The 27353-nt window shown below is 34.1% G+C and overlaps 2 protein-coding genes across 19 annotated transcripts in view; both read right to left on the reverse strand.

The window, feature by feature from the left end:
- LOC127852283 (sushi, von Willebrand factor type A, EGF and pentraxin domain-containing protein 1-like) overlaps positions 1-11043 on the reverse strand; it is a 34096-nt gene extending 23053 nt beyond the window's left edge. For 6 of the 17 annotated variants that reach the window (XM_052386189.1, XM_052386187.1, XM_052386194.1 and 3 more), the window contains exons 1-7: positions 10876-11043; positions 7116-7331; positions 6701-6916; positions 4378-4554; positions 2297-2473; positions 1594-1770; positions 603-779 (exon numbers count right to left, since the gene is read on the reverse strand). In XM_052386189.1, the coding sequence (XP_052242149.1) occupies positions 603-779; positions 1594-1770; positions 2297-2473; positions 4378-4554; positions 6701-6916; positions 7116-7331; positions 10876-10969 (1234 nt within the window). In that variant the 5' untranslated portion in view covers positions 10970-11043. Of the gene's footprint in view, positions 1-602; positions 780-1593; positions 1771-2296; positions 2474-4377; positions 4555-6700; positions 6917-7115; positions 7332-8945; positions 9061-10875 lie in introns of those variants that run through there. The other 11 variants (XM_052386199.1, XM_052386198.1, XM_052386191.1 and 8 more) reach the window with 5 other exon arrangements.
- A 3141-nt stretch (positions 11044-14184) lies between these two features.
- Positions 14185-20006, reverse strand: LOC127852288 (mucin-like protein). Of its 2 annotated transcripts, none has more exons than XM_052386207.1 (10): positions 19866-20006; positions 19222-19342; positions 18653-18787; positions 18199-18324; positions 17251-17372; positions 16619-16951; positions 16072-16273; positions 15509-15678; positions 15002-15123; positions 14185-14851 (listed from the first exon to the last, which is right to left on the reverse strand). In XM_052386207.1, the coding sequence occupies exons 2-10, from the start codon at positions 19334-19336 to the stop codon at positions 14452-14454; spliced, it is 1725 nt and encodes a 574-aa protein (XP_052242167.1). In that variant the 5' UTR covers positions 19337-19342; positions 19866-20006; the 3' UTR covers positions 14185-14451. The 2 variants fall into 2 exon arrangements, with proteins under 2 accessions (XP_052242167.1, XP_052242168.1); XM_052386208.1 differs by having other exon boundaries at positions 14672-14851; positions 14979-15123.
- Between the last annotated feature and the right edge of the window lie 7347 nt (positions 20007-27353).

Consider the following 27353-nt stretch of genomic DNA (forward strand, 5'->3'; position numbering starts at 1 on the left):
AATATATGATTGTGCTTAAATAAACAGTTCAAGTACCCGTACATCGGCACAACTACACGATACTGTGAATTGACTGGTTATAGGTGATGATATAACATAAGGCATTTGCAAATATGTTTATTTTGAATTCATTTTGGTCCTGTTGTGTGTAGTAATAAGGACTGGTTATAAGTCACTGACTTGGGAAGATATTTATTGTGTTGTTCTTAGATTTGTCAGAACCTTACCTAACCTATGAACAATTTGCATTTATTAATACAAAGATCTAAATTAGTGTGCTCAAACAATCCTATAAAACAAGCGTGAACGATTCAGAGAACATAATCGTAACGTCGCAAAAAACAACAAATCTTTATTTGAATTTCTTTTATTTTGGTCAGATCAAGTCAGAATAAACAAACGTAACACTTTCGGCGCTAATTAGGCAGTAAATAACTACTGAATCCATTTATTCTAGTATGTGGATACACGGAAAGATTGGCATACAATCTTATTCCAATTATTCACAAAAATATAACGACAACAACGAATTATATTCATTTCACCAATGATGTCACGTAAGCCGGGTTTGTTATGGAACGGTTTAAATATGACATTATTACTTTTTATAGTGCAGCTACCATCGGGACCTGTCCATGATCCGTTCGCGAGACATTCAATGCCGCTATTTTGTCCAGTAAAAGTATATCCAGTGTTACAGGAGCACAGCACAATAGATTTGAATGTAGTGTTGATAGCAATGCATGTGCCGTATGCTAAATCAGGAGGATGGCCACAATCTGTTGAAACAAAAGTATACTAAAAGTAAAATAGAGACTTGTTTTATTTTCAACCTTGATTTTGTTTAAGAAATGAAAAATAATCCACCAAACTATACCGAAACATCAATCATGTTCATTTTTAATTGCAATTCCATTTGAGAAAGTGTGCTTTGCACTCATACGTATCATATCTAAAACTAAACAAACTCAACCATGCACGTACCCATAAATTGACACAAACCTACTTTAATATGAATTTACTGGTTCAAGATTGTGATTAAAAATAAGCATGTCTATGTTTGTTTATAGCGAGTTTGCGTTATGTTCAGATGTGCTTAACTTTGATAATTTGTCTCAAGCAGATGACTTGGATACCCAATTACCATGGTATGTTTACCTTTTCATTACATTAGTACATTAATTATATATGTGCAAAATATACTATCATCAAGACAAAAATCAAAATGAGTGTGCTTAAACAAGCCCAAAAGGCAATGTTACAGATGCCCAGATCATTCTCGCACTGTCGCAAATTACAATTGCCTTCACTTTTACCTTGTTAAATGTACTATATAGTCAGAATCAAACGCTGTCGCACATTCGGCGGCATAAACATGCTTACTTATAATATCTGAAGCCATCCATTCTGAGGTGAGACAATACAGAAATTTGCATTCAATCAAATGATAAATTTCTTTCGCAAACTTAAAATTGTTGTCTTTACATCAAATAGAAATGATGAATATAGACATATTCCTTAAGCTAATATTATAAAAGCAGTAAATAGCGTGTTACGTGTACTGAGTTCAGTATATGAAATGTAAATTGTCACCTTTTATTTTGCAATTTGGAACATCTGGTCGCCATTTAGACAATTCCGTACATACTGATGTGTTTGCTCCCACCAATTCATAGCCATCGTTACAACAAAATGTTACCGTTGACAAAAAAACTGTGCCGTTTGATGTGTCATCGTGGCGATGTGGATCAGCTAGTGGATTGCCACAATCTTAAAACACAATACTGAACATAAGCGCAAATGTAAAATCGTCTACTTCAGCAATGTACAAAAAGTCGCGCATGGAAACATTACTCGGACATATGGACTTACTTTGCTAAGATAACTACGTAATATGCCTTGAGACATTTTTACCTAATCTGGAGAAAAGCCATACCTATCAAAATATATATACTATTCAGGGAATTGAGTATTTCTTTTCGGGAAGTAATATGATGTTTAATAAATGAGTACTTGAATTGAACCCTTAAAAGAAGAAAAAGGCCGTCCCACGCCAAACGCTTTCTTAATGACACTAATATCACTTGTGTTTATACGTGCTGTAATTGTTTATTTTTCGCATTTACTTTTTAAAAGATGCTTTTATTTTGTTTCATAATATTCCCGTTGGTTTGACAACACAATTCGTTTGAATTATTCACAAAAACATTACGCCAACGACGGATTTTGTCCATGCCCCTCATGATGTCACTTATGCAGATTTTGTCATTGACCGGTTCAAATATACTAATATTACTTTTTATAGTGCAGTTGCCATCGGGAACTCTCCATGATCCGTTCGCAAGACATTCAATGCTGTTATTTCGTCCAGTAAAAGTGTATCCAGTGTTACAGGAGCACAGTCCAATAGATTGGTACGTAGTGTTGGTTGCAATGCATGTGCCGTGTGCCCAGTCAAGAGGAGGTCCACAATCTGTTGAAACAAATGTATAAAAGAAGAAAAACAGACACGTTTTTCATTTCCAGTCGAGAGTTTAGTTCTGAAATACAAACCATCACCAGTACGATATCGCAATTATATAGCAATTTATGCTCTTTTTGAATTGCGATGTTGTTGGATAAATCTTTTTTTTGCACACGAAAGTATACAATATATTATTGTGCTTAATAAACAATTCAAGTACCCGTAAAAAAGTACATCTAATCGATACTGTGAATTGACTGGTTTTAGGTGATGATACAACATAAGGCATTTGCAAGTATGTTTATTTTGAATTTAGTTTTGTCCTTTTGTGTGTATTAATAAGGACTGGTGGTAAGTCACTGACTTGATAAGACAATGATTGTTTTGTTTTTAGTTTTTTCAGAACATAACATAACATATTAACAATTTACATTTATTAAGGTAGCGCACCCGTAATGAGCACTTCGCAAATAGTATCATATGTATGATTTTCCTAATCAGAATCATTTCACTGAACTACATGCAAATGTTTGGGTAGGCTTTCCATGCTTTAAAAAAAAAATATACTGATTTTTTCAAAACAACCCCACGCTCGGCTTTTGTCCAGTTTATTTGCACCCCTGGAGTATATGAAAGTTCCATAATTCATCTAGATTTCCAAATATGGGCATGCAGTTGGCGTGTACCAATGCCGTAAAGGTGTTTAAAGTTTAAACAATATGAAATAAGTATTCATTTACAGACATTTATTTTTTATAACGTGTTATCTACGGAACAGCGCCATGAAAAGTAAGTGGTTTCAGCAAAGTAGAAAATGGGTTGGTTAAAAAGAACGTGTCATAAAATTCAAAATAGTATCATTTAAGTAATATTTTGAACTTAGTTTTATAGAAAATATCAAGAAATAGAGACATTAAGTGTTTACTTTTTGAAATAAAAATAAAAAAGCAACATGCATTATTCGTATTTTCAGCAGTAAATCACCCAATTTAGCCATAACGTTGTTTTAATTTTAATAATTGAAGAATGTGCATAAAAACTGCAACATATTTAACAATAAACATAGCTTATATGCTATATTAAATCAAATTACGTTAGAAAAAAAAAAACGCGCCGCAAAAAGTATGCGAGGTTGGCAGGATTCGAACCTGCGCGAGGAGATCCCAAAATATTTCAAGTTTATCGCCTTAACCACTCGGTCACGACAGCTTCCTATTAGTAAAGGATTAAATTTGATATAAACACGTTAACAGTTAAAAAAGACTGATATTTAAAGGCATCGCGAAATTGTATTTTTTTAGATGATATTTGGATCAAAGTCAATATTTTAGTAAACATACTGTATTATAAAGGAATTACGTAAACATATATCAAAATTCTAAGTTTGAAAAAGATAAAATTCATCTCTCGGAAATAACCGAACATTGAAGATCGGCAATGATCGTAAAATAAATCGCGGGAAATCATTACGGGTGCTCTACCTTAAGACAAATATGTAAATAAATGTGCTCGAATAATCCTATAAAACAATCGTATACGATTCCCAGAACATTAGCGCAACGTCGGAAAAGACAACAAATGTTCATTTGACTTAATTTTATTTTGGTTAGATCGATTCAGAATATAAAAAACGTCACCCTTTCGTCGCTAATCGGGCAGTAAATAAATACCAAATCCATTTATTCTAGTATGTGGATACACGGAAAGATTGGCATACAATCTTATTCCAATTATTCACCAAATAATAACGCCAGTGACGAATTATACTAATGTTAGCAATGATATCACGTAGGTTTTGATATGAGACGTTTCAAATATAAACATAGAAACATATTTCTGTAATCAATTTTATTACTTGCTGTAGGTGGCGTGTCAATTGTATATTGTGGAGCGTTTAAAATCTATATTGTCACCTTTTATTTTGCAACGAGGAACTTCTGGTCGCCATTTGGACAAATCCGTACAGAGGGATGTGTTTGCTCCAACCAGCTCGTAGCCATCGTTACACGAAAAAAATACCGTTGACAAATAAACTGTGCCGTTAGAAATGTCATCACGGCGATTTGGATCAGGTAATGGATTGCCACAGTCTAAAAATAATATTGAACATTAGCTGAAATGCAAAATCATCTACTGCAGAAATGTACAAAATGTCGCGGATGAAAATATTGATCGGACAAAGTTAACTTGGGTAAGATGGCTTCATTATATGACACAAGACATTTTCCCTTAATAAGCTTTTGAATATTCAATAATTGTCTTACAAGATATAAAATTGAAGGATGTCAATTTCTTTTGAAGAATAGCTATATATGCAGCGCCACTTTTCCCTTTTCAAAGGCTTAAGATGTCATGCCCCTTATTTATAGCATCTTAATTGCCACGTGACTAAAATTCTTAGGTGAATAGTATCAGAGTTTGTCCCAAAGGCAGCGAAGGTGCGTGCGGTGTTGATTTAGCCATACGTGAATAACCCGCTATCAATATCAGTCGATAATGTTGATAGCTCTGTTATACCAAGTACAATAATTGGTCCGTAAATCGGAGACACTTATTTCGGAGACGTCTGATGAAAGTCTTGTGAAATTCTCGTTGAAATTATGCATTTCATGCATAAAACAGTAAAATCAAAACATGTATTTCTAAAATTAATTTGATTTAAAATAAAACAGCTGTGTCTGTATCGTAATGGTCTTTTGCATAAGTAATTATTGAAATAAGTATTGTACCGCATACTAATTAAACAAAATGTGAATCGCTTATTATGCGGTTTTAGATTGCTATGCGAACCTGTTACTTGCATAATTTAAACACGATGGCCGACAATATAGCAAAGAATTATGACTCGGCAAAAATGACAAATTACAATCGATTAACGACGGACATCTTACAGTTAAAAGGGATTATTGAATTGATAATTAACTATGCATTGCATTAATTACAAACAACGTATATCTACAAAGTGTATGTATGTCGCGGAAACGAGTGTCATATGACAAGATGGACGTACGAAAATAGGATAAGACAAACATGGTTTCATTTATATGTTAGTGGATCTGTGTTTTATCACATGCATGCGCATATATTGCTTTATTGTGCAGTTCGTGTTGAACCGATTACTAAAACAGCATAGAACTGAAATGGACGACAAGATAAAAATACAAAATTTGATTAGAGTTAGTTACATACATCAATTACACGTAAGTGTGCCTGTTTATGTTTTTATGTTTTTCCCACAACTGCTACGGATGTGATTAAATGTTTCTCCTGAAACCATTTTGTTTACGGATCGTTTCGCCCTTTTTTGCCTAAATTGCCAAAACTGCTCGTCATACCTCTTGGGAAAACTTTTTAAAATTTTTATTTTATATTTAATCATTGAGTGGTTAATTCAAAACCCAAAATGAATAAAGGAGGCGTGTCACGACAAACGCTGTATAAATGACACAAATATACCTTGGGTATGTGACCACCAAACACAAGTTTTATATTCACTTGAAGACTATTAAATTCCGCCACTAGAAATGTAAATTTGAATCGACATTGGAATGCCGCAGTCTCAAATACATATTTGTCTTTTTGTTTAAGTTGTTTATAGGATTCCCCATAATTACCATGCGATAATCAGGAGCATTTATGAAGAGTTATGAGTAATGGTAAAATAATTAATTTACAAGACTTTCTCCATTTTTCGTCTGCCAGACATTAAGACGTTCGTAGTGGTAGTCGCTTTAGCTGTAGTATGTCTAGTGGAAGTCGAGTTGGTTGTATAAAGTCTAGTGGTAGTGGCGTTTGTTATAGGATATCAAGTGGAAGTCGCGTTAGTTGGAGGATGTCTAGTGGTAGTCGCGTTAGTTGTAGGAGGTCAAGTTGTAGTCGCGTTTGTTGTAGAAAGTCAAGTAGAAGTCGCGTTAGTTAAATTTGGTATTGTGGCAGTTGCATTTATTGTAAAAGGTATTGTGGTAGTCGAGTTGCACGACATATACAGAAAAGTTTAATCGCACTTGAATCACTTATAACCATATATTAAAATACCGTTCTATAGACCTTAAGCTTTTAAATAGTTTAAAACGCGAAATTGTTTTGTTTACTATGATCTACATTTCTTGATGTACCCGTATAAATGCACGCATTTCAAAATGTGTTTGTAATAGGTAAGCTCAACGTGGTAGCTTAAATCAAATCATCGAATTTGTAAATGCAAAAAACAACTAATATAGAAGTTTGGTTCGTTACCTTTTTTTTGGCATGCGCCTTCCGCTACTTCGGCCACCCAAACACCTTGCTCGCATTTAACCGAGAAATGATCATTGGAACTATTATGAGAAATTGCTTCATATCCATTCAGACAGTGTGCAGTTACTGTTGACAAAGAACTTGGCAAATATTCAATGCGTTGTATATTTTCCCCGTTTGTTTTCCATGTATCATTGTTGGAAATGTCTGGGCAAACTAAAAATGTCGTTTATACTCATTCAAAGTAAACATCAATAACCGTACATTCATGTATAACAATGACCTAGTGTGATATCATCTTCATTAAAATAACACGTTTTACAAAATAAAGTTTGATTAAATAATATGTTGGTCGAATGTATATGCATATATGATACCTTAATGTCGTATTGCTTATATTTCTTTTAATACGTACCAACTTCCATGCAAGGTGAAGCAAACGTCCATGACCCATTTATGCAGTCCATTGGAAAACGATTGCTATATTTCTGTTGAAAAAGCACAAAACCTTGATAGCCGGGCTCACATTGCACAGAGGCTCGAAAGCGGTTTGAGGAACGTACATACTTGATTTCTTGTATGTGTGGTCCGATCGCTTGCCAATTGGTATGATTGTCGAGGTCTAGACAACCTATGAAAAAAAACAACTTAAATAGTACAATTTGTTAATAAAATAAATATACATATCCTTTATCGACATAAATGAAATGTTGAGAATTTGAAACTGTGGTCCTAAATATTACGGTATCATGTGGTATCGTTTCCTTGAAATCCAACTGAGTCTCTTGGATGTAGCGCTTACAAAGTGGTTGCGGCACAAATATTTTAGGTTAAGTACCACAATTTTGATAACAACATACGTCGTTTAATATACATGAGTCATGTTTTCGTGTGTTTATTTTCATTTCTAAGACATAAATATTTTTCAGTTGAGTTGTATTGAAGTTAAAAACAGATTGCGCCATTGGTAAAATCAATGCGTAATTAAGTTCGTTTACATCGTGAAGGCGAATTCTGACGTTACCAATATTTTTTTTTAACGCCAGTAGTGGTAGCACAAAATACATATACGCCGATTGCCGTTGTTAATGATATTTCTCTTGTGAATTATATTTTTAAAGCAATATTCAAATCTGTTAAAGTAAAGGCAAAACAGTCTTTATGAGATTAAATAACACCTTTTTAAATTTAATGGTAACAACTATACTCATTTTATGTTATTTAAAACGTGGCACCGATATACATTATAAGTTTTCTATCCGATATGATAGTATACGCGAAAACTTATAAAACAAAGATAGTTATTGTAAAACAAACAAACAGAAATCAAATAAACACACAATTACCCACACTTTGATTACGACTCGAATCCAACGCACAGTCGAATAATTATAATAATTCAGTAAGGGGTTGGTTAAGGGTAAGATCTAGGATAACCTATGTGTCAGTTTAGAGTTTATTGTTAAATTGTCTAATTGGCATGAAGCCATGTTCATTTGTTAAATATATTTTTATGTGGACATTTCAGAAAGTCGCCAAATATAATTAACTATAAGCAGGGTGCTGCACAATACTATCGCGCTTTTAATCTCTATTATATGTATTTAACTTTGCATACATAAAACACATTTATCACACAGCTGTTATAAGCAGACACATTATTAATACAAATAATAAATATGTACTCGTACTTGGCATATAAAACGATTCAGTTGAACTTAAAGTGGTAACATTACTATTTAATGTTACTTTTTACAACACTATAGTATTAATTCAATTAACTATTTAATTTAAAACATATGCGGTTATGAAATATTTATATTTACGTGCACTGCTACTTATTTACCACTTTACATGAACAAAAATTAAGTAATTCCTGGTGCGCTGAGGATTTTAGAGCAAACTGAACTGTTATAGCTTTTGTTTAACGTACCTTTTCAGTTGTTGCTTTTTGGTCTGTTTTTAATATGCAATCAATAAATTACATTTAATAAATTCATATCGAATGCTGGGAAGTTTTACTCCGTTTTTTCCTCGGATCATTCACATACATTTGTGGAATAAAAATAATTAATTACGTTTAGAAAACACGAAAAAAGTACGTGTTAATGATAACAAGCCATGTACTTTAAACATTTCTTCCATTAAAACGTATACTACAACCTTTTTTAAACTGCAATGTGTTTATTACACTATTAATAATTTAACGATACATCAACTGAAGTTAGAAAAACAAACAACATACCAAAAAGGTCAATGCAGTTGGATAAATTTAATCCGGAAAACAGAAACATCAACATACGTAACATGATTGCCCCAATGATGTCTGCACGCAATACAAATAATTTCGGAAACGAGGAATGTCCTTATCTTTGATTCGTGTTCCATTCGATGACGTAATCAACTGCCCGACATATTAGAAAGTAAAGACGAATTGTATTTCATAGGCGTAAGCGTCGAATTGTGCCTCCGGTGCATACGCTGCATTTAGCGCGATTTTAATTATGATCGGACGCACTCGCACATAACTTTTATAAAATTATTATACAACAAATGATAATAGATATTGGCATTTTCTTAAGTTTGTCACTAAATGCCTTTGATTGATAGCGGTAAATATCGACAAATATCGTAGCCTATACCTAAAATACAATACATGAACAATAAAATACAAAGAAGAAAGTTAACCTCCATCGAGATATGAATTGAAAAGCGACTGTATTGATAACTCGGCCATCCGTACTTTTATATTTTTACTGAATTAAACTTTCAACTGTAAAGGCTATGGATTTTTATAAGAGGTTAAAGAAACAACAAACATACTCAAACGTACTTAATCGTGTGACGTTCGTATTTAATAAATTTCAAATGATATTTGCTCATACACGATCAGGTATTTTTAGTTTTTGTCTAACATTTTATCTTATTTAGAGGTTCTGTAATTAACATTCGGCTGGTTAACAATACATTTACACTTAAAACGTCTATCGAGTCGGGGAACAATGAAGAACCCTTAAAATGTGGACCACAATTAAATGATTTCATTCGGATTAAAACAACGTTAATATTACGGTATACCGTAAGTGCCATCCTGTTTACACAATAAAAGCCAGAGAGCGACAATGCGATAGCGCGATAGTAAGTTAGCGAAAATGCGATAGTACGATTGCGACAAAACGATAAAACGATGGCGACAATGCGAAAGTACGATGGCGACAATGCGACAACGCGATAGTCCGATGGCGACAATGCGAAAATACGATGGTGACAGTGCGATAATGCGATGGCGACAGTGCTATAGTACGATGGTGGCAATGCGAAAATGCGATATTGCGATAATACGATGACGTAAGTGCGACAATATGATGGCGACAGTGCGATAGTACGTTGGCAATAATGCGACAATGCGATATTGCGATAGTACGATGGCTGCAGTGCGACGATACGATGGCGACAGTGCGATAGCACGATGATCACAATGCGATAATATGATAAAGAAAGTACGACAACGCGATAGTACGATTGCGACAATGCGATCGTACGATTGCGACAATGCGATGATACGATGGCCACAGTGCGATATGACTTTCGCATTGTCGCCATCGTACTATCGCGTTGTCGCAATGTCGCCATCGTACTATCGCGTTGTCGTACTGTCGTCATCGTATTATCGCATTTTCGCCATCGTACTATCGCATTGTCGCCATCGTACAATTGCATTGCCGTCATCGTACTATCGCGTAACCTCGATGGCCCTAACGGTATTCCGTATAATATAGATATGTTAATATGTTCTGCATTATAACCATTAATAGGAAGCTTAGTTTAAAGCAAGTGTTTTACATTATTATAAAATATCCTTTTGAAAAATAAATTCCACCGTTAATACAACATGAAGAAGCAATTCGTCGGTGTCACAATGATTGTGTTTTATAGCAAGAAAAATATATTCTTCTTTTTAATTGAATTTATCGTTTAAATTATTAATGTTTCTATTATTTTAGGTAAACTAGTAAAAAAACCAATACTAATTATGTTTAGACCAATATCCATGACGACTGACATGCTTATGTTCATTCTTTTTGTACTGGCTCAACGTATTCAATAAGTAAACTTACTTAAGAATATTTTTTGACAAAAGCTGATAACGGAAAATGTAAGATCTAAAAAATTACCGTTATTCTCTGCATTAGATGATGCGCTACAGAAAACCCCTATGTAAATCGCGACTAGAAATGCTGACATCGTTGTCGTCTTGACATTCGCCATAACACAATTGTCACATTGTCATCGGTGAAATTGATTCGTGTTATCTTATCTATTCACCACAAACTCTCTGAGTAACGAGATCTGGTCATGGTTTTGATTAAGATTGCAGAGCTGTCTTTTAAACATTGCCAATTAAATGCAGTCGACAGCCAGTATTTTCGTATGACATAACCTTTATAAACTATTGTGCGTTCCATTTGAATGAATATTCATTTAAAAAACCTCTAAAAGCAAACTAAATATTTTGAGTTAAATGTATGCAACACATATTATCAAGGTATCTCTAATATAAAAAGTTGCAGAATAAATGTACACATTCACAAGCCGCTTTTGTCTTCCGTTTGCAGGGATGTCAACATGCAACATGCATCTTTTCCTAAAAGATGTTTTCTATCTATGATTGTTATATCATTTGATATTGTCTTGCAAACTAAATGTCTTTATCCGACCAACGTTAAGTTTAACTTAAGCATTATATTATTAAGGAGACATCGCCCGAACGTTAAGCCGTCGGTTGTCAATTTTACACGTTCGGCGTGTCTTTATTTCAACAGTTGATGGGTTCACAGTCAGAATGGCATTTAGATGCGACACAGTTTGAGGTATTGCAAAACCTACGTTAAATGTGTATCGATTTAGATGACATACAAGGGTACAAGAAATGCGAGTAATACGTATTCCGAAAACATGACAACGTTCCTGTCTGCACATTCTACCCATATCTTCTATTTATAATGAAACTGTTCATACGCCATGGGTTGCAATGCATCCCAAGACCAGAAACTTTCGATGCCCCCCAAATAGGAATCGAGCGCGCCCTTCTTACATACTCTCCTGACTTGAACAAACCATGCGTATAACAACACCGTGTCAAATTATACACCAATATACACAATCATTCAGTTCTAAAGTTTTATTGAGTGATTTTATTTACTTGCATTTCTCTCTGTGTTTAAGCAAGTAAAATATCCTGTCCTGGACTTTCTTTAGGTCAACTGTAGATTACAATACTGGCTATCAATTTTACTGCATAAATATATTTAATAAGATGAAATTGGCGACAGTCTTGGCGCAACGTTATTTCCGTGGCCAATCAATTATTTTAATATCTTTATTTTGAATTCTGGTGAAAAAGAATTAAAATACACTTTAGCGTCCTATGTATACATCGCAAATGCGCGAGATCTTCGTGCCTGTTTTTGAAAGCAAAATACATATACATTGGAGTTCGCGTTGATCTTTTTTTTAAATGTATATGCTCTTTTGCTTCAGACAAGGAACCTCAAGTAGGACGTGTCTTACGTATCGTGTATTTCTTTCTCAGCCATCTCCTGATTAACGTCAGTTTTTGAATATGATCCTTAATAAAGTTAGTGTATGTTTGTCATTTCAATCGGTTGCATTTCTGCATTTTCGAATATAAAAGAAATACGTATTATACATGTTTGCTTACAAATGATATTGCTTTTTTTTTAAATCACCGGGGAAAACTCAGAGACATTCGGACATTTTCAATTTCAACATATTAACAATATTAAACAAATCTGTTATGTAAAACATCATTCACTTTTAAACGTAACTTAATGCAGTTTTCACAAGTGAAAGATGATTTTTTGGATAGGATGATATTTAAACGGCAATGTTCTCAAGTATAGCTTGGTTTACGACGTGCATGAAGGCAAGGTGGCACAAATAGGTGCGGAGCTTCCCTCTTAAGGATTGTATTTAATTGAGATACAACATCTACAGATATGGTAAGTTCATATGTAGATAATCATTGAGATGGAACGGCGCCAATTGCCGCCGTTATGTCATACGTCAGAATAATATTATTTTTAGACAAAGGATATGTATAGAATAATTGATTGCTGAAATACAAAGCTACAGATGCTAGAATTGAGTGTGGCAACATCCGAGACAGATGCTATCTCTGACATTTTAAGTTTGTGCCGAGCTGGTTGGTTGACGAAAGGATTATTCTTTAAAAGTCTCGTTCTTAACCGTTACGAGTCTTTAGAAGTTAAACCTGTCAAAATAACTTCGTGTATTGCATACACTTACACGAATGTGAGATGTTCCCTGTTTAAGCCTCACTCTCTGCTCTCTGTGTTCGTTCTCAGGTATCTTTAATAAGTCCTTTTCAAAACGTGCTTACATCAAGCAGAACACCTTACTGTTTAAAATATAATTTCCATTATGTTTCTTATCGCAATATTCCAATTTTCATATTTATCAATACAACCAAGATTGTTGGCGTCAAGAAGCTGTGTTAGGCATCAATAAACATTTATGATATGTTTTCATATTTTCTTCAAATTACATTGATAATGTACGTTTGGTGTATGCCATGGTGTGAATGCCAGAAAGGTGTGACATTTTGATGCTAGTTTTGCGCGGTAAAATATGTTGTTATCGTAGTATTAAATGGGCCATGACAAAAGTTGCTTTGGATATATTTTAGGTTTGTGTAGTTAGTGTTCTTTTTGTAAATCGTAGGTCAGCGTGCTTAGATTAATATTAGTTAACTATTATGAAAATGTGCAATCGTCGGATATGGTGTTATTGTTGTATGTTTCACATATTTTAGGACATAATATTTTAAGAGTTTCATGGGTCAGTGGTAGTTACTTTTTCAGGCTGTACAACTGATTGTCATTTTGTTGCTATGTCTGACGTGAATATAATTGTCAATTGCTAGAGAATAGCCGAGGCAGATTTATTATTTTTTGAAAAAAGAAAGGTAAAACAATCACGTCGGTTTAATCAATCATACAAAAATGATGAATTCTAACATACATGAATAATTTTTTGCTAAGTTCAAAAAAGTGTACGTTTAATGTAATCACAATTATAGAAGGTTTCATATGACGAGTGTGTTTATTTAATTAAGGTATACATGTAGGGATTAATGTAACTATTTTGATACAGCGCAGCAACTTGATAACACAAATGACATCGAAAGTCTTGCCGTTAAGAATGTAAACCTTCTACCATAAAACCTTAAGTGAATTAAAGGAGCAATTGATGAGCGATTTGTACAACTTGTACGTGAAAGGCTCTTAATGAGGGGCAGATAATTATAAATAGCCTTACACTTAAAACTTCATTATCAACATTAGTGTGTTCATTTCGCCCGATCTTTAGTTTATTACTAAATGAAACAATACGCGGCTCAATCGAGCACCAAGTATTGAATTCAATAAAGGGAGAAGACGTTTTAAAATTGAGAATAATGTGTATATATTACTACCTTTTCTGATTAATATGTCAACACACGATGTTAATACTGTTATCATCATCACACAATACACACACTACACTAACACTGCAACATGTTCTATATGTATGGAAACTATAATGTTTATGACTGGAAAAAAATCACCACATATATTTCTTCAAACTTACACGCTACTGCACACAAATTATGCAATACGTCAATTCATGTCAAGTTATATGATTACCTTCGGGAAAAATCCTATTTTTTATCCGAACCCAAACATCTTTTTCAGATTTCTGTACATAGTCATAAACATGGACACGTTATTAACACTGTCAACATTTGATTCGGATTTTCTCTGCTCACCATCACTTTGTACATTTCTCACGACCCGATTTCGAGGATTCGTTGCTAATTTCTCCACATCCACCGACACGTCTTCAATCTGTGGAGTGTCTTTCTTGTCCTCCAGTGGTATCTCATCGCTGATCGTGTATCTGGAGCAGTCATCAGGCGTGTTGATCTGCTGGTACAAGTGACAGTATTTATGGCTGCCTTCAGGAGAGCAGCACTGGTAGTAGCCTTCCTGGAGGAGTGATGCAATGGTGGTGTTCTCAAACTCCGCTGCTACAGCCCCCGGATACTGAGACTGTAGTTTGCTGAACCTGAAAACACGTTATTTTCAAAGTAACAGTTAAAAACACGGATTGAACAATTAAAACACAAGACACACAACACAATATGAACACACGGATGTCGCCTGAGTTAAACAAATTCCTAATATAATTTTACTTAAATTAAATATGCTAACTAACAAGTAGCAGCATCTCTGTTTGATCCCGTAGGCGCTGAAGAACCAGGACTCGTAGCATGTCGTGTGGGTGAACTTGGTTCCAATACCAGGTAATATCTCATCTTTCCGAGTAAACGTGTAATCCTAAAACATATAACAATACAAAGGATGAATACGGCCACCAGTTTATATCTGCCCCGTGGTCTATGTTTATAAGCTAAATGAACGAAATACTTAATAATGAAGTCCGTGGATATTATGACACTTAGCACAAATGGATAAACATATGCTTGTAGTAGGTCTTTCATACAGGCAATCCTATTTAAAAATAGCATACAAAGGAGAAAATGGCCTATAAGTAATGCTCTTCTATTGGTTACTGTATATAAACACACTTCACTTAAACCTAGTAATTGAATAAATATAGTTAATTGTACTAAATAAATTATCAATAATAGTTAATATGTAATTCTTGAATGAAGCTGAAATCATACACAAATTAGAGCTAACACACAGTTGAATTTCCTACCTCCAGCATAAGCACCTCTTGGCAGGGGCATGGTAATGCAAACACAAGCTGTTCTGTTATCCAGCTCTTTAATGTGCGGTTATTTTCCTTCACAAACTGCAAACATCTGGTCTCATTCCACATTGAGGCGGTTATAGTTGTAACGTTATACAGCCATCGGCCCGGGAATCCTATGCAAAAGACAACATTGAGTAAACACTTTTATCAAATTATAACGCAAACAAGCAACTTTAAAATGATGATAACAAACTTACTGAGTAATTAACTATTGAATAAAACCAGACGGCCTTTTCCAAACGTTACCATATATCATATTTCTATCCGAAACCATAGCCTATTTAGTCAATAACTTAAGCGCACTTGGATTTGTTTTCGTAACAAAAAATAAAGGTTATATTGAATATTTAATATCATTTTTTAAACTGTAGTATTGCTACAAAGTCCTTACAAGTTTCCTGAAGTTGCAGCTGTTTATATCTGTATTTAGTCTGATTAGATTACAATATAAACACTCTTCATGATAATATTCATTCTTCGAATATTGTAGTGGTATCATAAATTACCCGGGTAAACGTTTGATTCCTTATTTAGATTTGTAAAGTTGTTTCTTGTTGACAGAACGGATGCGGAATAGTCCAAATGCGTGAAACCACTTGCAACAGGTACTTCCGTTAGTGGTCTGATGCTGAATTGTTCTCTGTCGTAGTTGAACATAATGTACGTGTACATACCATCTGTCACTAATATGACTTGCATGGAAAGGTTCTGTAAATGCAATAGCAAAATTCATATATAAATAGAAGTGGATGTGCTGAAAATAAACCATGCATATTTTTAATAAAAAATACATTAAAATTGCATCTTCGAATCAACTGTAATTAACTTAAATGTACTTGTAATTGTTTTATTGTGTCTTCGTTTTAAACGAAGTTACACTAATTTCTGTCTGATTATGGTCAGTGTTAAATGACGAATATTGCGAAAAACTTCAATAGATTGGTTATAACAAAAAGCGAGCAGAAACTGGTGTACTGGTGTGATGTGCACAGGTAAGTCATACATATTTCATAATTGTCAAAAATATCGATTAAAACACTATTTGTAATTAACCTGATGATTGACGAGTTCATATCCGGGCTCGTAAGGTGAGTGAATAGTAACGTGTTTCCACGTGGCGACCAAGGCCACACTGACATTGAACTCGGTCTGGTTGGTGTATTGGCGAACGAGGTCCTGGATTTTTGCCACGTCAGACTTGTCTTTGTCAGTCAACACGTGAATCCAAAGACCACCATTTGATATATTTCGGCTGTCAATGTTAGTCCATAGCGGGGCAATGACGATATGCTTCTGAATAGCAGCTGTCCATTCGCTGGGAGTTTCGCCCCCATATTGATTGTAAAGTGGCTGGAAGTCGAGAGCGAGGAATCCATCCATGCTTGGCTGGAACACACAACGCTTTTGTTTGAAACATTGCACAGTTTAGATAAATCAAAATGTGCGAGCGTCATCCAGAAAGGGTCGGTACACTTCTATTACATTGTATAAATTTAAATTAAATGCTAGCATTTATTGAATACACACGATGTTAAAATAAGGTAGGATGTGACATCAGTTAAAGAACAATATTTAGGGACAAACCTGTAATTACACATTGTTTAATATCGGTAAGGCTTTGCTTCCATGTGTCTAATATGTAACGTACATACCATTGGAATATTATACTAAAATGGATACACTACCCTGAATAACGTGAAGTATGTTCCAAAGTACGGAAACCTGTTGGGTATTTGAAATGTATCTAAGATTTCGTTGTCACCATTGAATCTTGTACCATTGGTTTCAAATGAAATGATTACAGGCTCTAAAACAATGAGAATCAACATGAACGGACAATCGATTAAAATGATATATTGTGTTCATGACCAATTAACATTTTCAAATACATAACCTCAAAGCGACTTAACAAACAAGGCATATATAAGCAAGTAGAATACACAATGGATTTTAAAAACTTAAATTAGAATACACATAAATGTATCCAATTGAATACACGTTTGTGCCCAATGAGGTTCAAATGCACAGCACATATTTATTTTACTGTTTTAATCTATAACAAAACTTATCGACGAAGAATAAATAGGTATTAAAGGGGCCTTTTCACGTTTGGGTAAATTGTCAAAATTGAAAAAAAGTAGTTTCAGATTCGCAAATTTTCGTTTTAGTTATGATATTTGTGAGGAAACACTAATACTGAACATTTACCATGCTCTAAAATAGTCATTGTATGCATCTTTTGACGATTTAAAAACCCGAAAATTATAAAGCGATGCAACGCAAAACGAATGAATAATTTGGTTCTGTTGTTGTCCTTATATTTCGTGAATCTAAGAGGATTGCTTATATAAATTAAACAATACACCTGGCATTGTATTTGGAAGAATGGCCGAGTGGTCTATGTGATAGACTTTTTACTCCAGGACTCCAGGGGTCATTGGTTCGAGCCTTGGGTTACCTTTTTTGTTCTTTTTTTTATTTTATTCTTGATTTTTTACTGGAGCTTTTTGTATCCAATGTTTACATTTATCAATATAAAGCATTTAATGACAAACTTCAAAACATGCCAAAATCTGTGAAAAGGCCCCTTTAATTAGTTTCATAACATGTTTTAAACGATAACTGATTCTTACCGAAACAGCCAAGGAAAGCGTTACCCTGTGGGTATTGAGGTGGGCATGAGCAGTTATAACTTCCAAAAAGGTTTGTGCAATGAGCATGTTCACCACATGGGTGTGGTTCCAAACATTCATTAATATCTGCAAAAAATACATAATTATAGATGTTAAATGACACAGATTCTCAGTTAGTCTTTGACATTAAATAGTTTTTGAAATGTACTGAACACTATGTCAAGTTGTGTGGTGATAATAAAATGATTCCTTAAAATGAAAATAACTTATATTCAGTTGAAATAACATGCGAGCATACAGTGCACCGTCTTGTTATGGCAACACGTTAAAATAACATTTTTCAACATTGAGCTCATCCGTTTTCACATATGCTTCACAGATACAGATGTATACGTTTTGTTCGCATTACAAATAAACTAATAAGATAGTAAAAAATAACACAATTCGCCCATACCATTATCACATTTTGTGCCGTTCCATCCCTTGTTGCATATACAAATATAACCACCCTGCAAGTTAACGCATGCGCGCGTTTTGTTGAGCCAGAAACTGCACTGGGTATTCGGAGGGTCCTCGCATTCGTTGTGATCTGTAGTAATTTATTGATGAAATAAACATAACATAATCCAGCGTTTTGGATATTGCACATTGATAGCAATCGGTTTTCGATAAGGAAGCTTCACAAAGGAAACAGCATTTGCCTCAGAAAGACGCGTACTAGTTTGTCTTTTTGTCAACGAGACAACGTGCATTTTGTTTTATAGTTATAACCAAACATGCCATAGTGCTGCTAGTTCTTAACTGAAAGGCCGTATTTGTCTAAAATAATAAGACTTATTGCTTGACTTGGATACTAGGTACGTTCAAGATGTGCGGTTTAGAAGTATTACCTTTTAATAGTAAATAAAGGATCTTATATTAAAACGATATTCCATATTTTATTCTTAAAGAATAAATATAAATGGTCAGTCGAATATGACTTTATGATTTTGCTAAATCGGAAAATATGTCCAATGATCTCACCTTCACACCTTCGACCTCTGTTCCCTTCTAGGTCATCATAACCCTCGATGCACTTGCACGTGTAGCTTCCCGGAGTGTTAGTGACAGTCGTTTTGATCGCGCTTTTGGCATTCATCTATATCTATGTGCATAGGTAAAAATCAAGTCATACAGGATGTTGAACAAAAAAGTGAATACCAATTTTAATCTTAAACTTGTATTACTGCTACTTCTACTTTAACTCGATAACGAAGTGATTCTTAAATGTACTAACATAGTTATCCGAATGTGGTATGGTATTATAATTCAAGTCAAAAGCAACAATTATTCCAAAAATAATATAACAGTAAATAAGCTAGATTTGTTATTAAAACCAAATTTAATGTGCATGTTTTTAAATTATTATATTAATTAACACGTGCACATGAAAGAAAACATTTAGTTTTTTTTACAAAACAATAAACCTTCAAAAAAACTTCGAATGATGACAACTCGTGGCTTACCTAATAAAATACGTATAACCTCAAAATTCAGCTTGCAACAAACGAGAATATTATAAATGGCTATTAATCATGAATGTCAAAATTACCAAATACGACAACACATATTATTTATACAACGTATCCTTATACATTATCAGCGAGCGTTGTTTGTAAAACAATTACCAGTGCAGTTTGGTGGATTATTATTCCACAGACCACTGCTGTTACACTTCAGAGTGGTTACGTCAACGGTGTGGTAGCCAGTGTTACAGGTATAGTTTACAGTGCTCTCAAACGTCCAAGGTCCACGCGATACTTTTCCGTGATTGATGTCATGAGGTCTTTCACATTCTGAAGGATAATGTATGTTTAGTTTTGGGATATTACTTCAGTATTAAAAGAACGGTGAGGAATTATTAGATAATACATTTGTAGGTATAACATGCGGCAAAAACAATGTTTATGTATGCAATAATGGACCCTTAGCGACATAAACAGTGAAATAAGTATAATCTAATGATAATGACATTCAAGAACACGTATCGAATGTTAATTTAATAATAAATTTAAATTTTGGTCAGGTATACATGGCTAATAAACACACGTCAATTAATTAGGCTTATTAATATAAACAAGTAAACAACAACAACAACAACAGTAAACTTGTTGGCGTGAACCTGTTTCACATAAAGTGTTAGACTTTAACATCTATTTGAAATCGTAGGAGTGTGCTTTGGCTTTGTAATACCTTTTCTTTCGCACCCATGTGGCACGTCCCAAAAGCCGCTATCAGTGCATGGAATGTGTTCGACCGTTTTATTGTTGTCGTATAGCCCATGTAGACGGTATCCGTCAATGCACTGAACCTTGGCAGATGACTGATACGTTGTGCCATTAAGAAACGTCACGTTGGCATTTCCTTGGTTCAACTCTCTTCCACAATCTTTTAAAATAAAGTGCTTGTTATATAGCAATACACATATACATGAAATATGATTTTTTTAAACTTAAATAAATGCATACTTGCTATTAAAACTATTATTTTTATTATACATGTATCCGTATTTTACTAATGTAATGACGCGTTTGTTTTTGGTCATTTTAAAGTCTTTCTTAATATTAGCAGATATTAAATAATATAACTAAGAACTTAAAAAATGATAATATGATTACAGAGTTACCTAATAAAACCATACCTTTGATTTAATTTGACTATACCTACACACAAATGTACATAAAACGCATGTTTTTACGGATCAAATTTTAAGCTCGTTTCAAAGTGTTCAACCTTTCCGTTCACAGCCCAATGAAATTTGCCAGGATCCGCTTGAGAGACACTGGATTTGTTCATCAATTTGATGATTTTCATGAAGTATGTAGAGCCGATACCCGGTAAGGCATGCCACAGTGGCGTGGGCCTCGTATAAAGTATTGCCAGATGGTTGGAGGCTAACATTCGCGTTGTTAATGGTTACAGGTGATCCACAGTCTATAATATAACAGTCTATACTATAACATAATTCTACACATGATAAATATGTAGAGCATATTTGTTCTAAAGACGATTCTGCTCTTTAGTTAGGGACTTTCAAAATTATAACTAAAAAGTTTCGGTAAATAAGCTAACGCTATTGTTACCATGTACATTTTTATAAATAAAAATAATAACACATGCATTCAGGGCAAAATATATTAGGCAAAATTGACTGCCTATGCTTGATGAATGTGTGAAAAAATTTCAAATAGAAAACACAGCAAAAGTACAGTTATATAAAAAAGAGATCAATAAACACAACACTCACAAGTCATGTACTTAAGCAAGAACTCAATAGCCATACATTTAGAAACAAGACAAACACATGAAACAATAAACAACAATGTATACAACTGAGATAGCAGCCAAGTCAGCCGTGTGGATATTTATATTTAATAATTGTTCATTTGCATTGCATTTGAAGTTATATTTTTACCATAGTATCACACAATGAAACAAAATCGTTTGAAATACATTATATTATTAAGCACCTTTTCGTTCACATCCTAATGCTTGAGACCATTTCCCCGTGTCCAGACACTGTATTTCCTCCGATACGTTGTCATTCGTGTTTCTTCCTTTGATGCGGTAACCCTCCCGACATGTGCTGACTGCTATTGCTTCGTAAAGATTACCGTTCAAGTAATTAACACTCGCATGAACGGGTTGTTCTTTGTCTAAACAATCTGAAATTCATCACTATTTTAATAATGTAATTATTCACTTCAACGAAGACATTGAATAGTTCTTAGCGAATTGCAAACCATGTATATTATTTATACGGAATTAAAAGCGTAACTTTTTTACGGAATGGTTATGGTAAAACATGTTAAGTTAATATAATGGTTTGTGCTTGATGATTTAGCATTATACTTTCAAAACGAAACTTGTATTCATATTATAGTGATTCCGATGCGGAGTTCGGTTATACATGTAAGAATTAAACAGGTAAGTTTCAGAGTATGTTAAATTATAAAAACATTGATATAACGTTTATATTGGGAGTGATACGTAGGTTTGTAAGTTATAGATACAAACATACCTTTTCGTACACAATCACTTGGAAGTTGCCATCTGCCCGTAGACTCACACTTCACAGTTTGATTGACGATGTTGTTGCCTTTAGTGCCGTTAATTACATAGCCAGGGGAGCATTTTATAGAGGCAGTGTCATGGTACAGTCGCCCATAATATGTTACATTACCGTTATTAACTTTGATATCCGTTGGACATTCTAATAATAATAATAATAATAATAATAATAATAATAATAATAATAATAAAAATAATAATCATAGTAAGAAAAAGCATTCTTATTATTAAATATTTATAAAACCATTATTATACACTATATATCTTCTAAATTATCTTGGTAATAATTATACGAACATCATTACCTTTTTTGATACATCCTAGTGGTGTCGACCAATGACCATCCGCCTGGCATTTTATCTCTTCTTTAGTAACGTTATTGTTATGACTACCATTTATTCGATATCCTTCTTCGCACTGAACTATTACCGAAGATTCAAACCGTGTCTCATTTGTCCAGAGCACATAAGCGTTATCGTATGACTCTTTTTTTCCGCAGTCTATAATAGAACGTGAAAGTCATTTATAACACTCACACATTCACACGAAATAATAATAAATTAACAATAACAAAATGCCTGCACGAAAATATGTTCGATAATGTATTCAAAACAAGTAAACTATATACAAAACATCCAACCTAAATTCCAGAAGAAAGTAGTATATTTTGACTTAAACATATGCAGCTCTTCGACAATAACACTTGTACACAATAACACCATCGTTTGAAATTAAATAAATGAACAAGTGTGTTCTGACATCTAAAATACCGTTCTATACATGATTACATGCGTGCACTAGCACTAATTGTGCAAGCATTGACGAAAAAACCTTATTTTAAAGCAATCAATTAATTGAAAGGTATATAGGCATGCATCAATACCTTTCTTTTCACAACCATCATATTCAGACCAGTTGCCGTAGGAAGTGCACGTTATGTTTTCCGCTGTTAACCAGTTATTGTTACCACCGATTATTCTGTACCCATCTTTACATTTTACAGTTGCTATTGACTCGTACACTGTTCCGGTCCAGAAAGTAACATTCGCGAATTCGGGCAAAACTTTATCAAAACAATCTGAAATTCAAGGGGCTTATATAAAGTTTACAACATTAACAAATGAACAGAGGGTCATACCATATAAGTTATTTTAAAGAATTAGGCCGTTATGTACGAAAGATCTGGGCCGAACGTCTATAACAAGCCCACTGCCGAAATTATCGTTCGAGAGCTTTTTCCCCGAGACGCGTTATACAGCTAGGGTCAATGATAGACGTTCGACCCAACTCTGTATTATTGTATAAAACACACATTATCATATTTTGTTAATTCACTATAATGTTTTACAAAACAAGTGCTCCACACTTTTATGTCCATTCTACTGAATCTGATGACTTAAATTATATGATGAAACACACAATTTTTAGATAGACTATCTGCATTATCGGGATACCAATTTTGACGACGTATTTTTGTTTTTGAAAAGTAAAGTAATAAAACAAGTTGAATACATAAGCAGTTAACGCATCCAAAATAAATGTCGGATTGCGTGTATTTCAGGCATAATTTGAAACTGTAATAACAATTACATAAATCGATATGACCAGAGAGTAAATCGTGTTTGTTGTAAGAATGGTTGGCATTCGATACAGATGTTTTCAAAAATATACTGTCGTCTACATTAAATTCAGATTAATGTATGGAGGAACAGAAAATGATACAGCAGAGCGCTTTATTGTTTTGTTATAAATTATCATTAAAGGTATCATTGAGTTAAGCGCCCTGTTCATAAGATTTTGTATGATGACTCATTTTAAATCTTAAACAGTTTGATCGACCTAAACAACAGTTTCAAGTGTATTCAATAAGTCAAGTTTACAAATTATGTGTTTCTTTGAATCATTGCATTGTCTATGTACATGCTTATTTGTGGCTTAATTTTATGTATCACCATTTACTAAATACTGAGCGTGGACATTTTGATCAGTTGACCTTCCTCGATCGGATTCATTTCATTTTAATTAGCGATAATGACGTTAATGACTTTAAACGTGTCACAAACGCTGACATATTTTCTTTTGAAGATACGCCCACACGTATCCCCGGAAAACAAACCTTCTCAACACTTTATTATTTGTTTACTCGCAGCGGGCCGCTTTTATTATATCAAAGGCAATTACCGCTATCAGACGCTTTAACCGCAAAATAGACGGACACATGATGTGCTGTGTTTTTAAGTTTCGCGACTCGAGACTACTGACGCGTGACCGTTGATTTCAGTTCAAACATGAATTTTGGAGTGGAATATAGTGGCCGTAAGCCGTTATGGACAGGTGGCCGTTATTTTCAAGTGAAATAGAGAGTGTTTTTCGTCGGGGGGATTCCAGACTGACCGTTGCCGTTAATTTCAGGTGGCCGTTAGGTCAGTTTCGACTGTATATAAATCAGATCGGGCCGATGTGATCAGCGCTTAATCAAAACATATAAATAAAACATTGTGTTTTACTGGCTTATACGCGAAAGTGCACTGAATTATACCCAAAATTAACGTTGACATATGCGGAAGATGCAGCGTATTCCTGGCTAAATTGTCAACAAAGACAGGTAAGTATGACAATTACTGATGTTCATTAACGTAACACTTTGGCATAGCAACTAATGATATACGTCAAACGTCAATATGTAAATTAAAGATTATATAAGAAGACCCGAAAACAAATGAACAGCACTATCTCATAAACATGAAACAGGATAAGGAAATAGCATTTTTGCAAATGGAGAGAAAAAAATATACATGACTTCTACTTTACAATATTGAAAAAGTAATTCATATTTATAATGAAATCATTAGAAATATCAGGCAACTGCAAAAAAACGCAAGCGTTTGCGTTTTAAAAAGGTCCGCATATTGATTTACTAATCCGCTCGTGACGTCAGTTTGTGGTTATTTTAAGTTAAATTTTTATCAATCGTTAATAATCAGGGCTGTTATTGGATATACACTCTTTTGCATATCAAGTGTTAAGACCGAGTAGCGCAACGCAATGCTATCTGTGAAAGTAACCGGGACCACACATAATCTAATATGAAACAGTTTTCACTTATGTGTACAATGTATACTTAACAATAAATAAATTACAGTATAACTACGCATGTTCATTGAATGTTGTCGACGTTTGATGTTGCTTTTAAACAGTGTATACCCTGTGTCGCCTGAATGATACATCTTAAACGATGCGTTCGTTTATTGAAGTACTCCGATACCTTTAATTGTACAGTTGACATCAAGTGGTGTCCAGCTACTGTTGGCAAGACAATGTCTTATGTCGGTACCGTACAGCGTATACTCCGCGTCACACGAATACCGAACCGTCGACTCGTAGGTCGTTGTGCCGTTCAAAAGGGTATAGTTACCATTTGAGATCGGGCTCGGATCTTTACAATCTGCCAAGAATGCCAATATGTGACTAATTCCCTTACCAAAATGACTTACTCCCGCTTGTATGCGGCTTATATGCGAAGTATAAGGGAGTTATATGCGGTTTATAAACCGTTTATAAGTCGCATATAAGCATTCAAATATCTTGTATAAGCGAGATATAAGTATAAGGCAGTTATAAGCGAGATGTAAGTCTAGAAATGTTTCGCATATAAGCGGCTTATATTCGGTTTATAAACTGCATATAACTCCCTTATAATATAGCCAAAGCTATCCACCCTTTTCTTTCGCTTATATGCGGCTTATACACCGCTTATATCCAAGCCTCAAACTGACCAATCAGTTGACATTTTTGTCACATGACCAAGATTGACCAATCAGAGCAACACAATACAATAACAAGTTTGAAATTTTCCGTCAAACACTGATGTCCCACGCTGTGGGAGCGTTCTTTCGTTCTCCCATATAGACACCAAGTACTGGTTCTAGGCCCAGGAAACGGACTCGAGAGCATTTCAAATAAGTAGGAATTACTTTCTATGCAATCGAGCTAAAATAAATAGGTTTAAACTAAACTAAACTGATGTGTGTCTTTTTAATGATTTCTAACAATGATGCCCAATAAAGAGGTAAATATATAAATCTTTCTAATCAGATACTGTTAATGCTGTGTATTTCATTATAATTTAACAAAATAACACATTCATTTTGATGAATAAGGTATTAAATTAGGGCATAGTCACAGTTTGTCAAAAGTGGGTGGGGTAATGGCCAGTGTTTTCTTGAAAACAATGTCATAAACTCAATAGAATAATTGGTAATATTTATCTATTTTATTAGATAAAATAATGATATATAGTTAAATGATGTCCGTCTGACTAATAAAATGTTATCATGATTTTGAGTTTTTTTTGTTTTCAAGAAGGTTTATATATGCGCGCGTGACGTATTCGTTATTTACATGTAAGAAATCTTAAGTGATGAAAGTGATGTTTGATCGCCCGTTAAGTGACGTTTGCTATTGTAAGTTATTACTTCTTTTCTAAATATATTTTTAACTTTTATTGGTTGCAATACACTCGTTGAAGGCTTATCTATTTGGTTATGTAACATTCAAAGCATGATAACTTGAATAAAAGGAGTTTATGACAAAACAATTTTTAACAGGTTCCCTACCCACTTGCAGGTGTGATGAACCCTTAAACTGATAAAGCAGCAAAAATTTAATTATGTTGCTGTGACGGGTAAATGTTTTCTAGCATATGCCGTTTTTTAGCTCTACTGACCGAAGGCTGCAAGAACTTATGTGATGGTATGGTTTACGTCGTCAGTCCGTGCGTCCGTCCGTGTAAGCGGCTTATATGCAAACTGCTCAATTTCTTTATAGCTTGCATATAAATCGCTTATATGGCGCATAAGCGGCTTATATGCAAACTGCTCGATAACTTTACAGTCAGCTTATAAACCGCATATAAATCGCATATAACTCCCTTATATCCCGCTTATATGTATCCAATTTCTATATGCGGCTTATACGTCGCTTACATCTCATTTGCATGTAAAATCCCAACATGCGGCTTATAAGCGACTTATATGCGAAACTTG

Source organism: Dreissena polymorpha, chromosome 12, assembly GCF_020536995.1.
Source record: "Dreissena polymorpha isolate Duluth1 chromosome 12, UMN_Dpol_1.0, whole genome shotgun sequence".
Taxonomy (NCBI): domain Eukaryota; kingdom Metazoa; phylum Mollusca; class Bivalvia; order Myida; family Dreissenidae; genus Dreissena; species Dreissena polymorpha.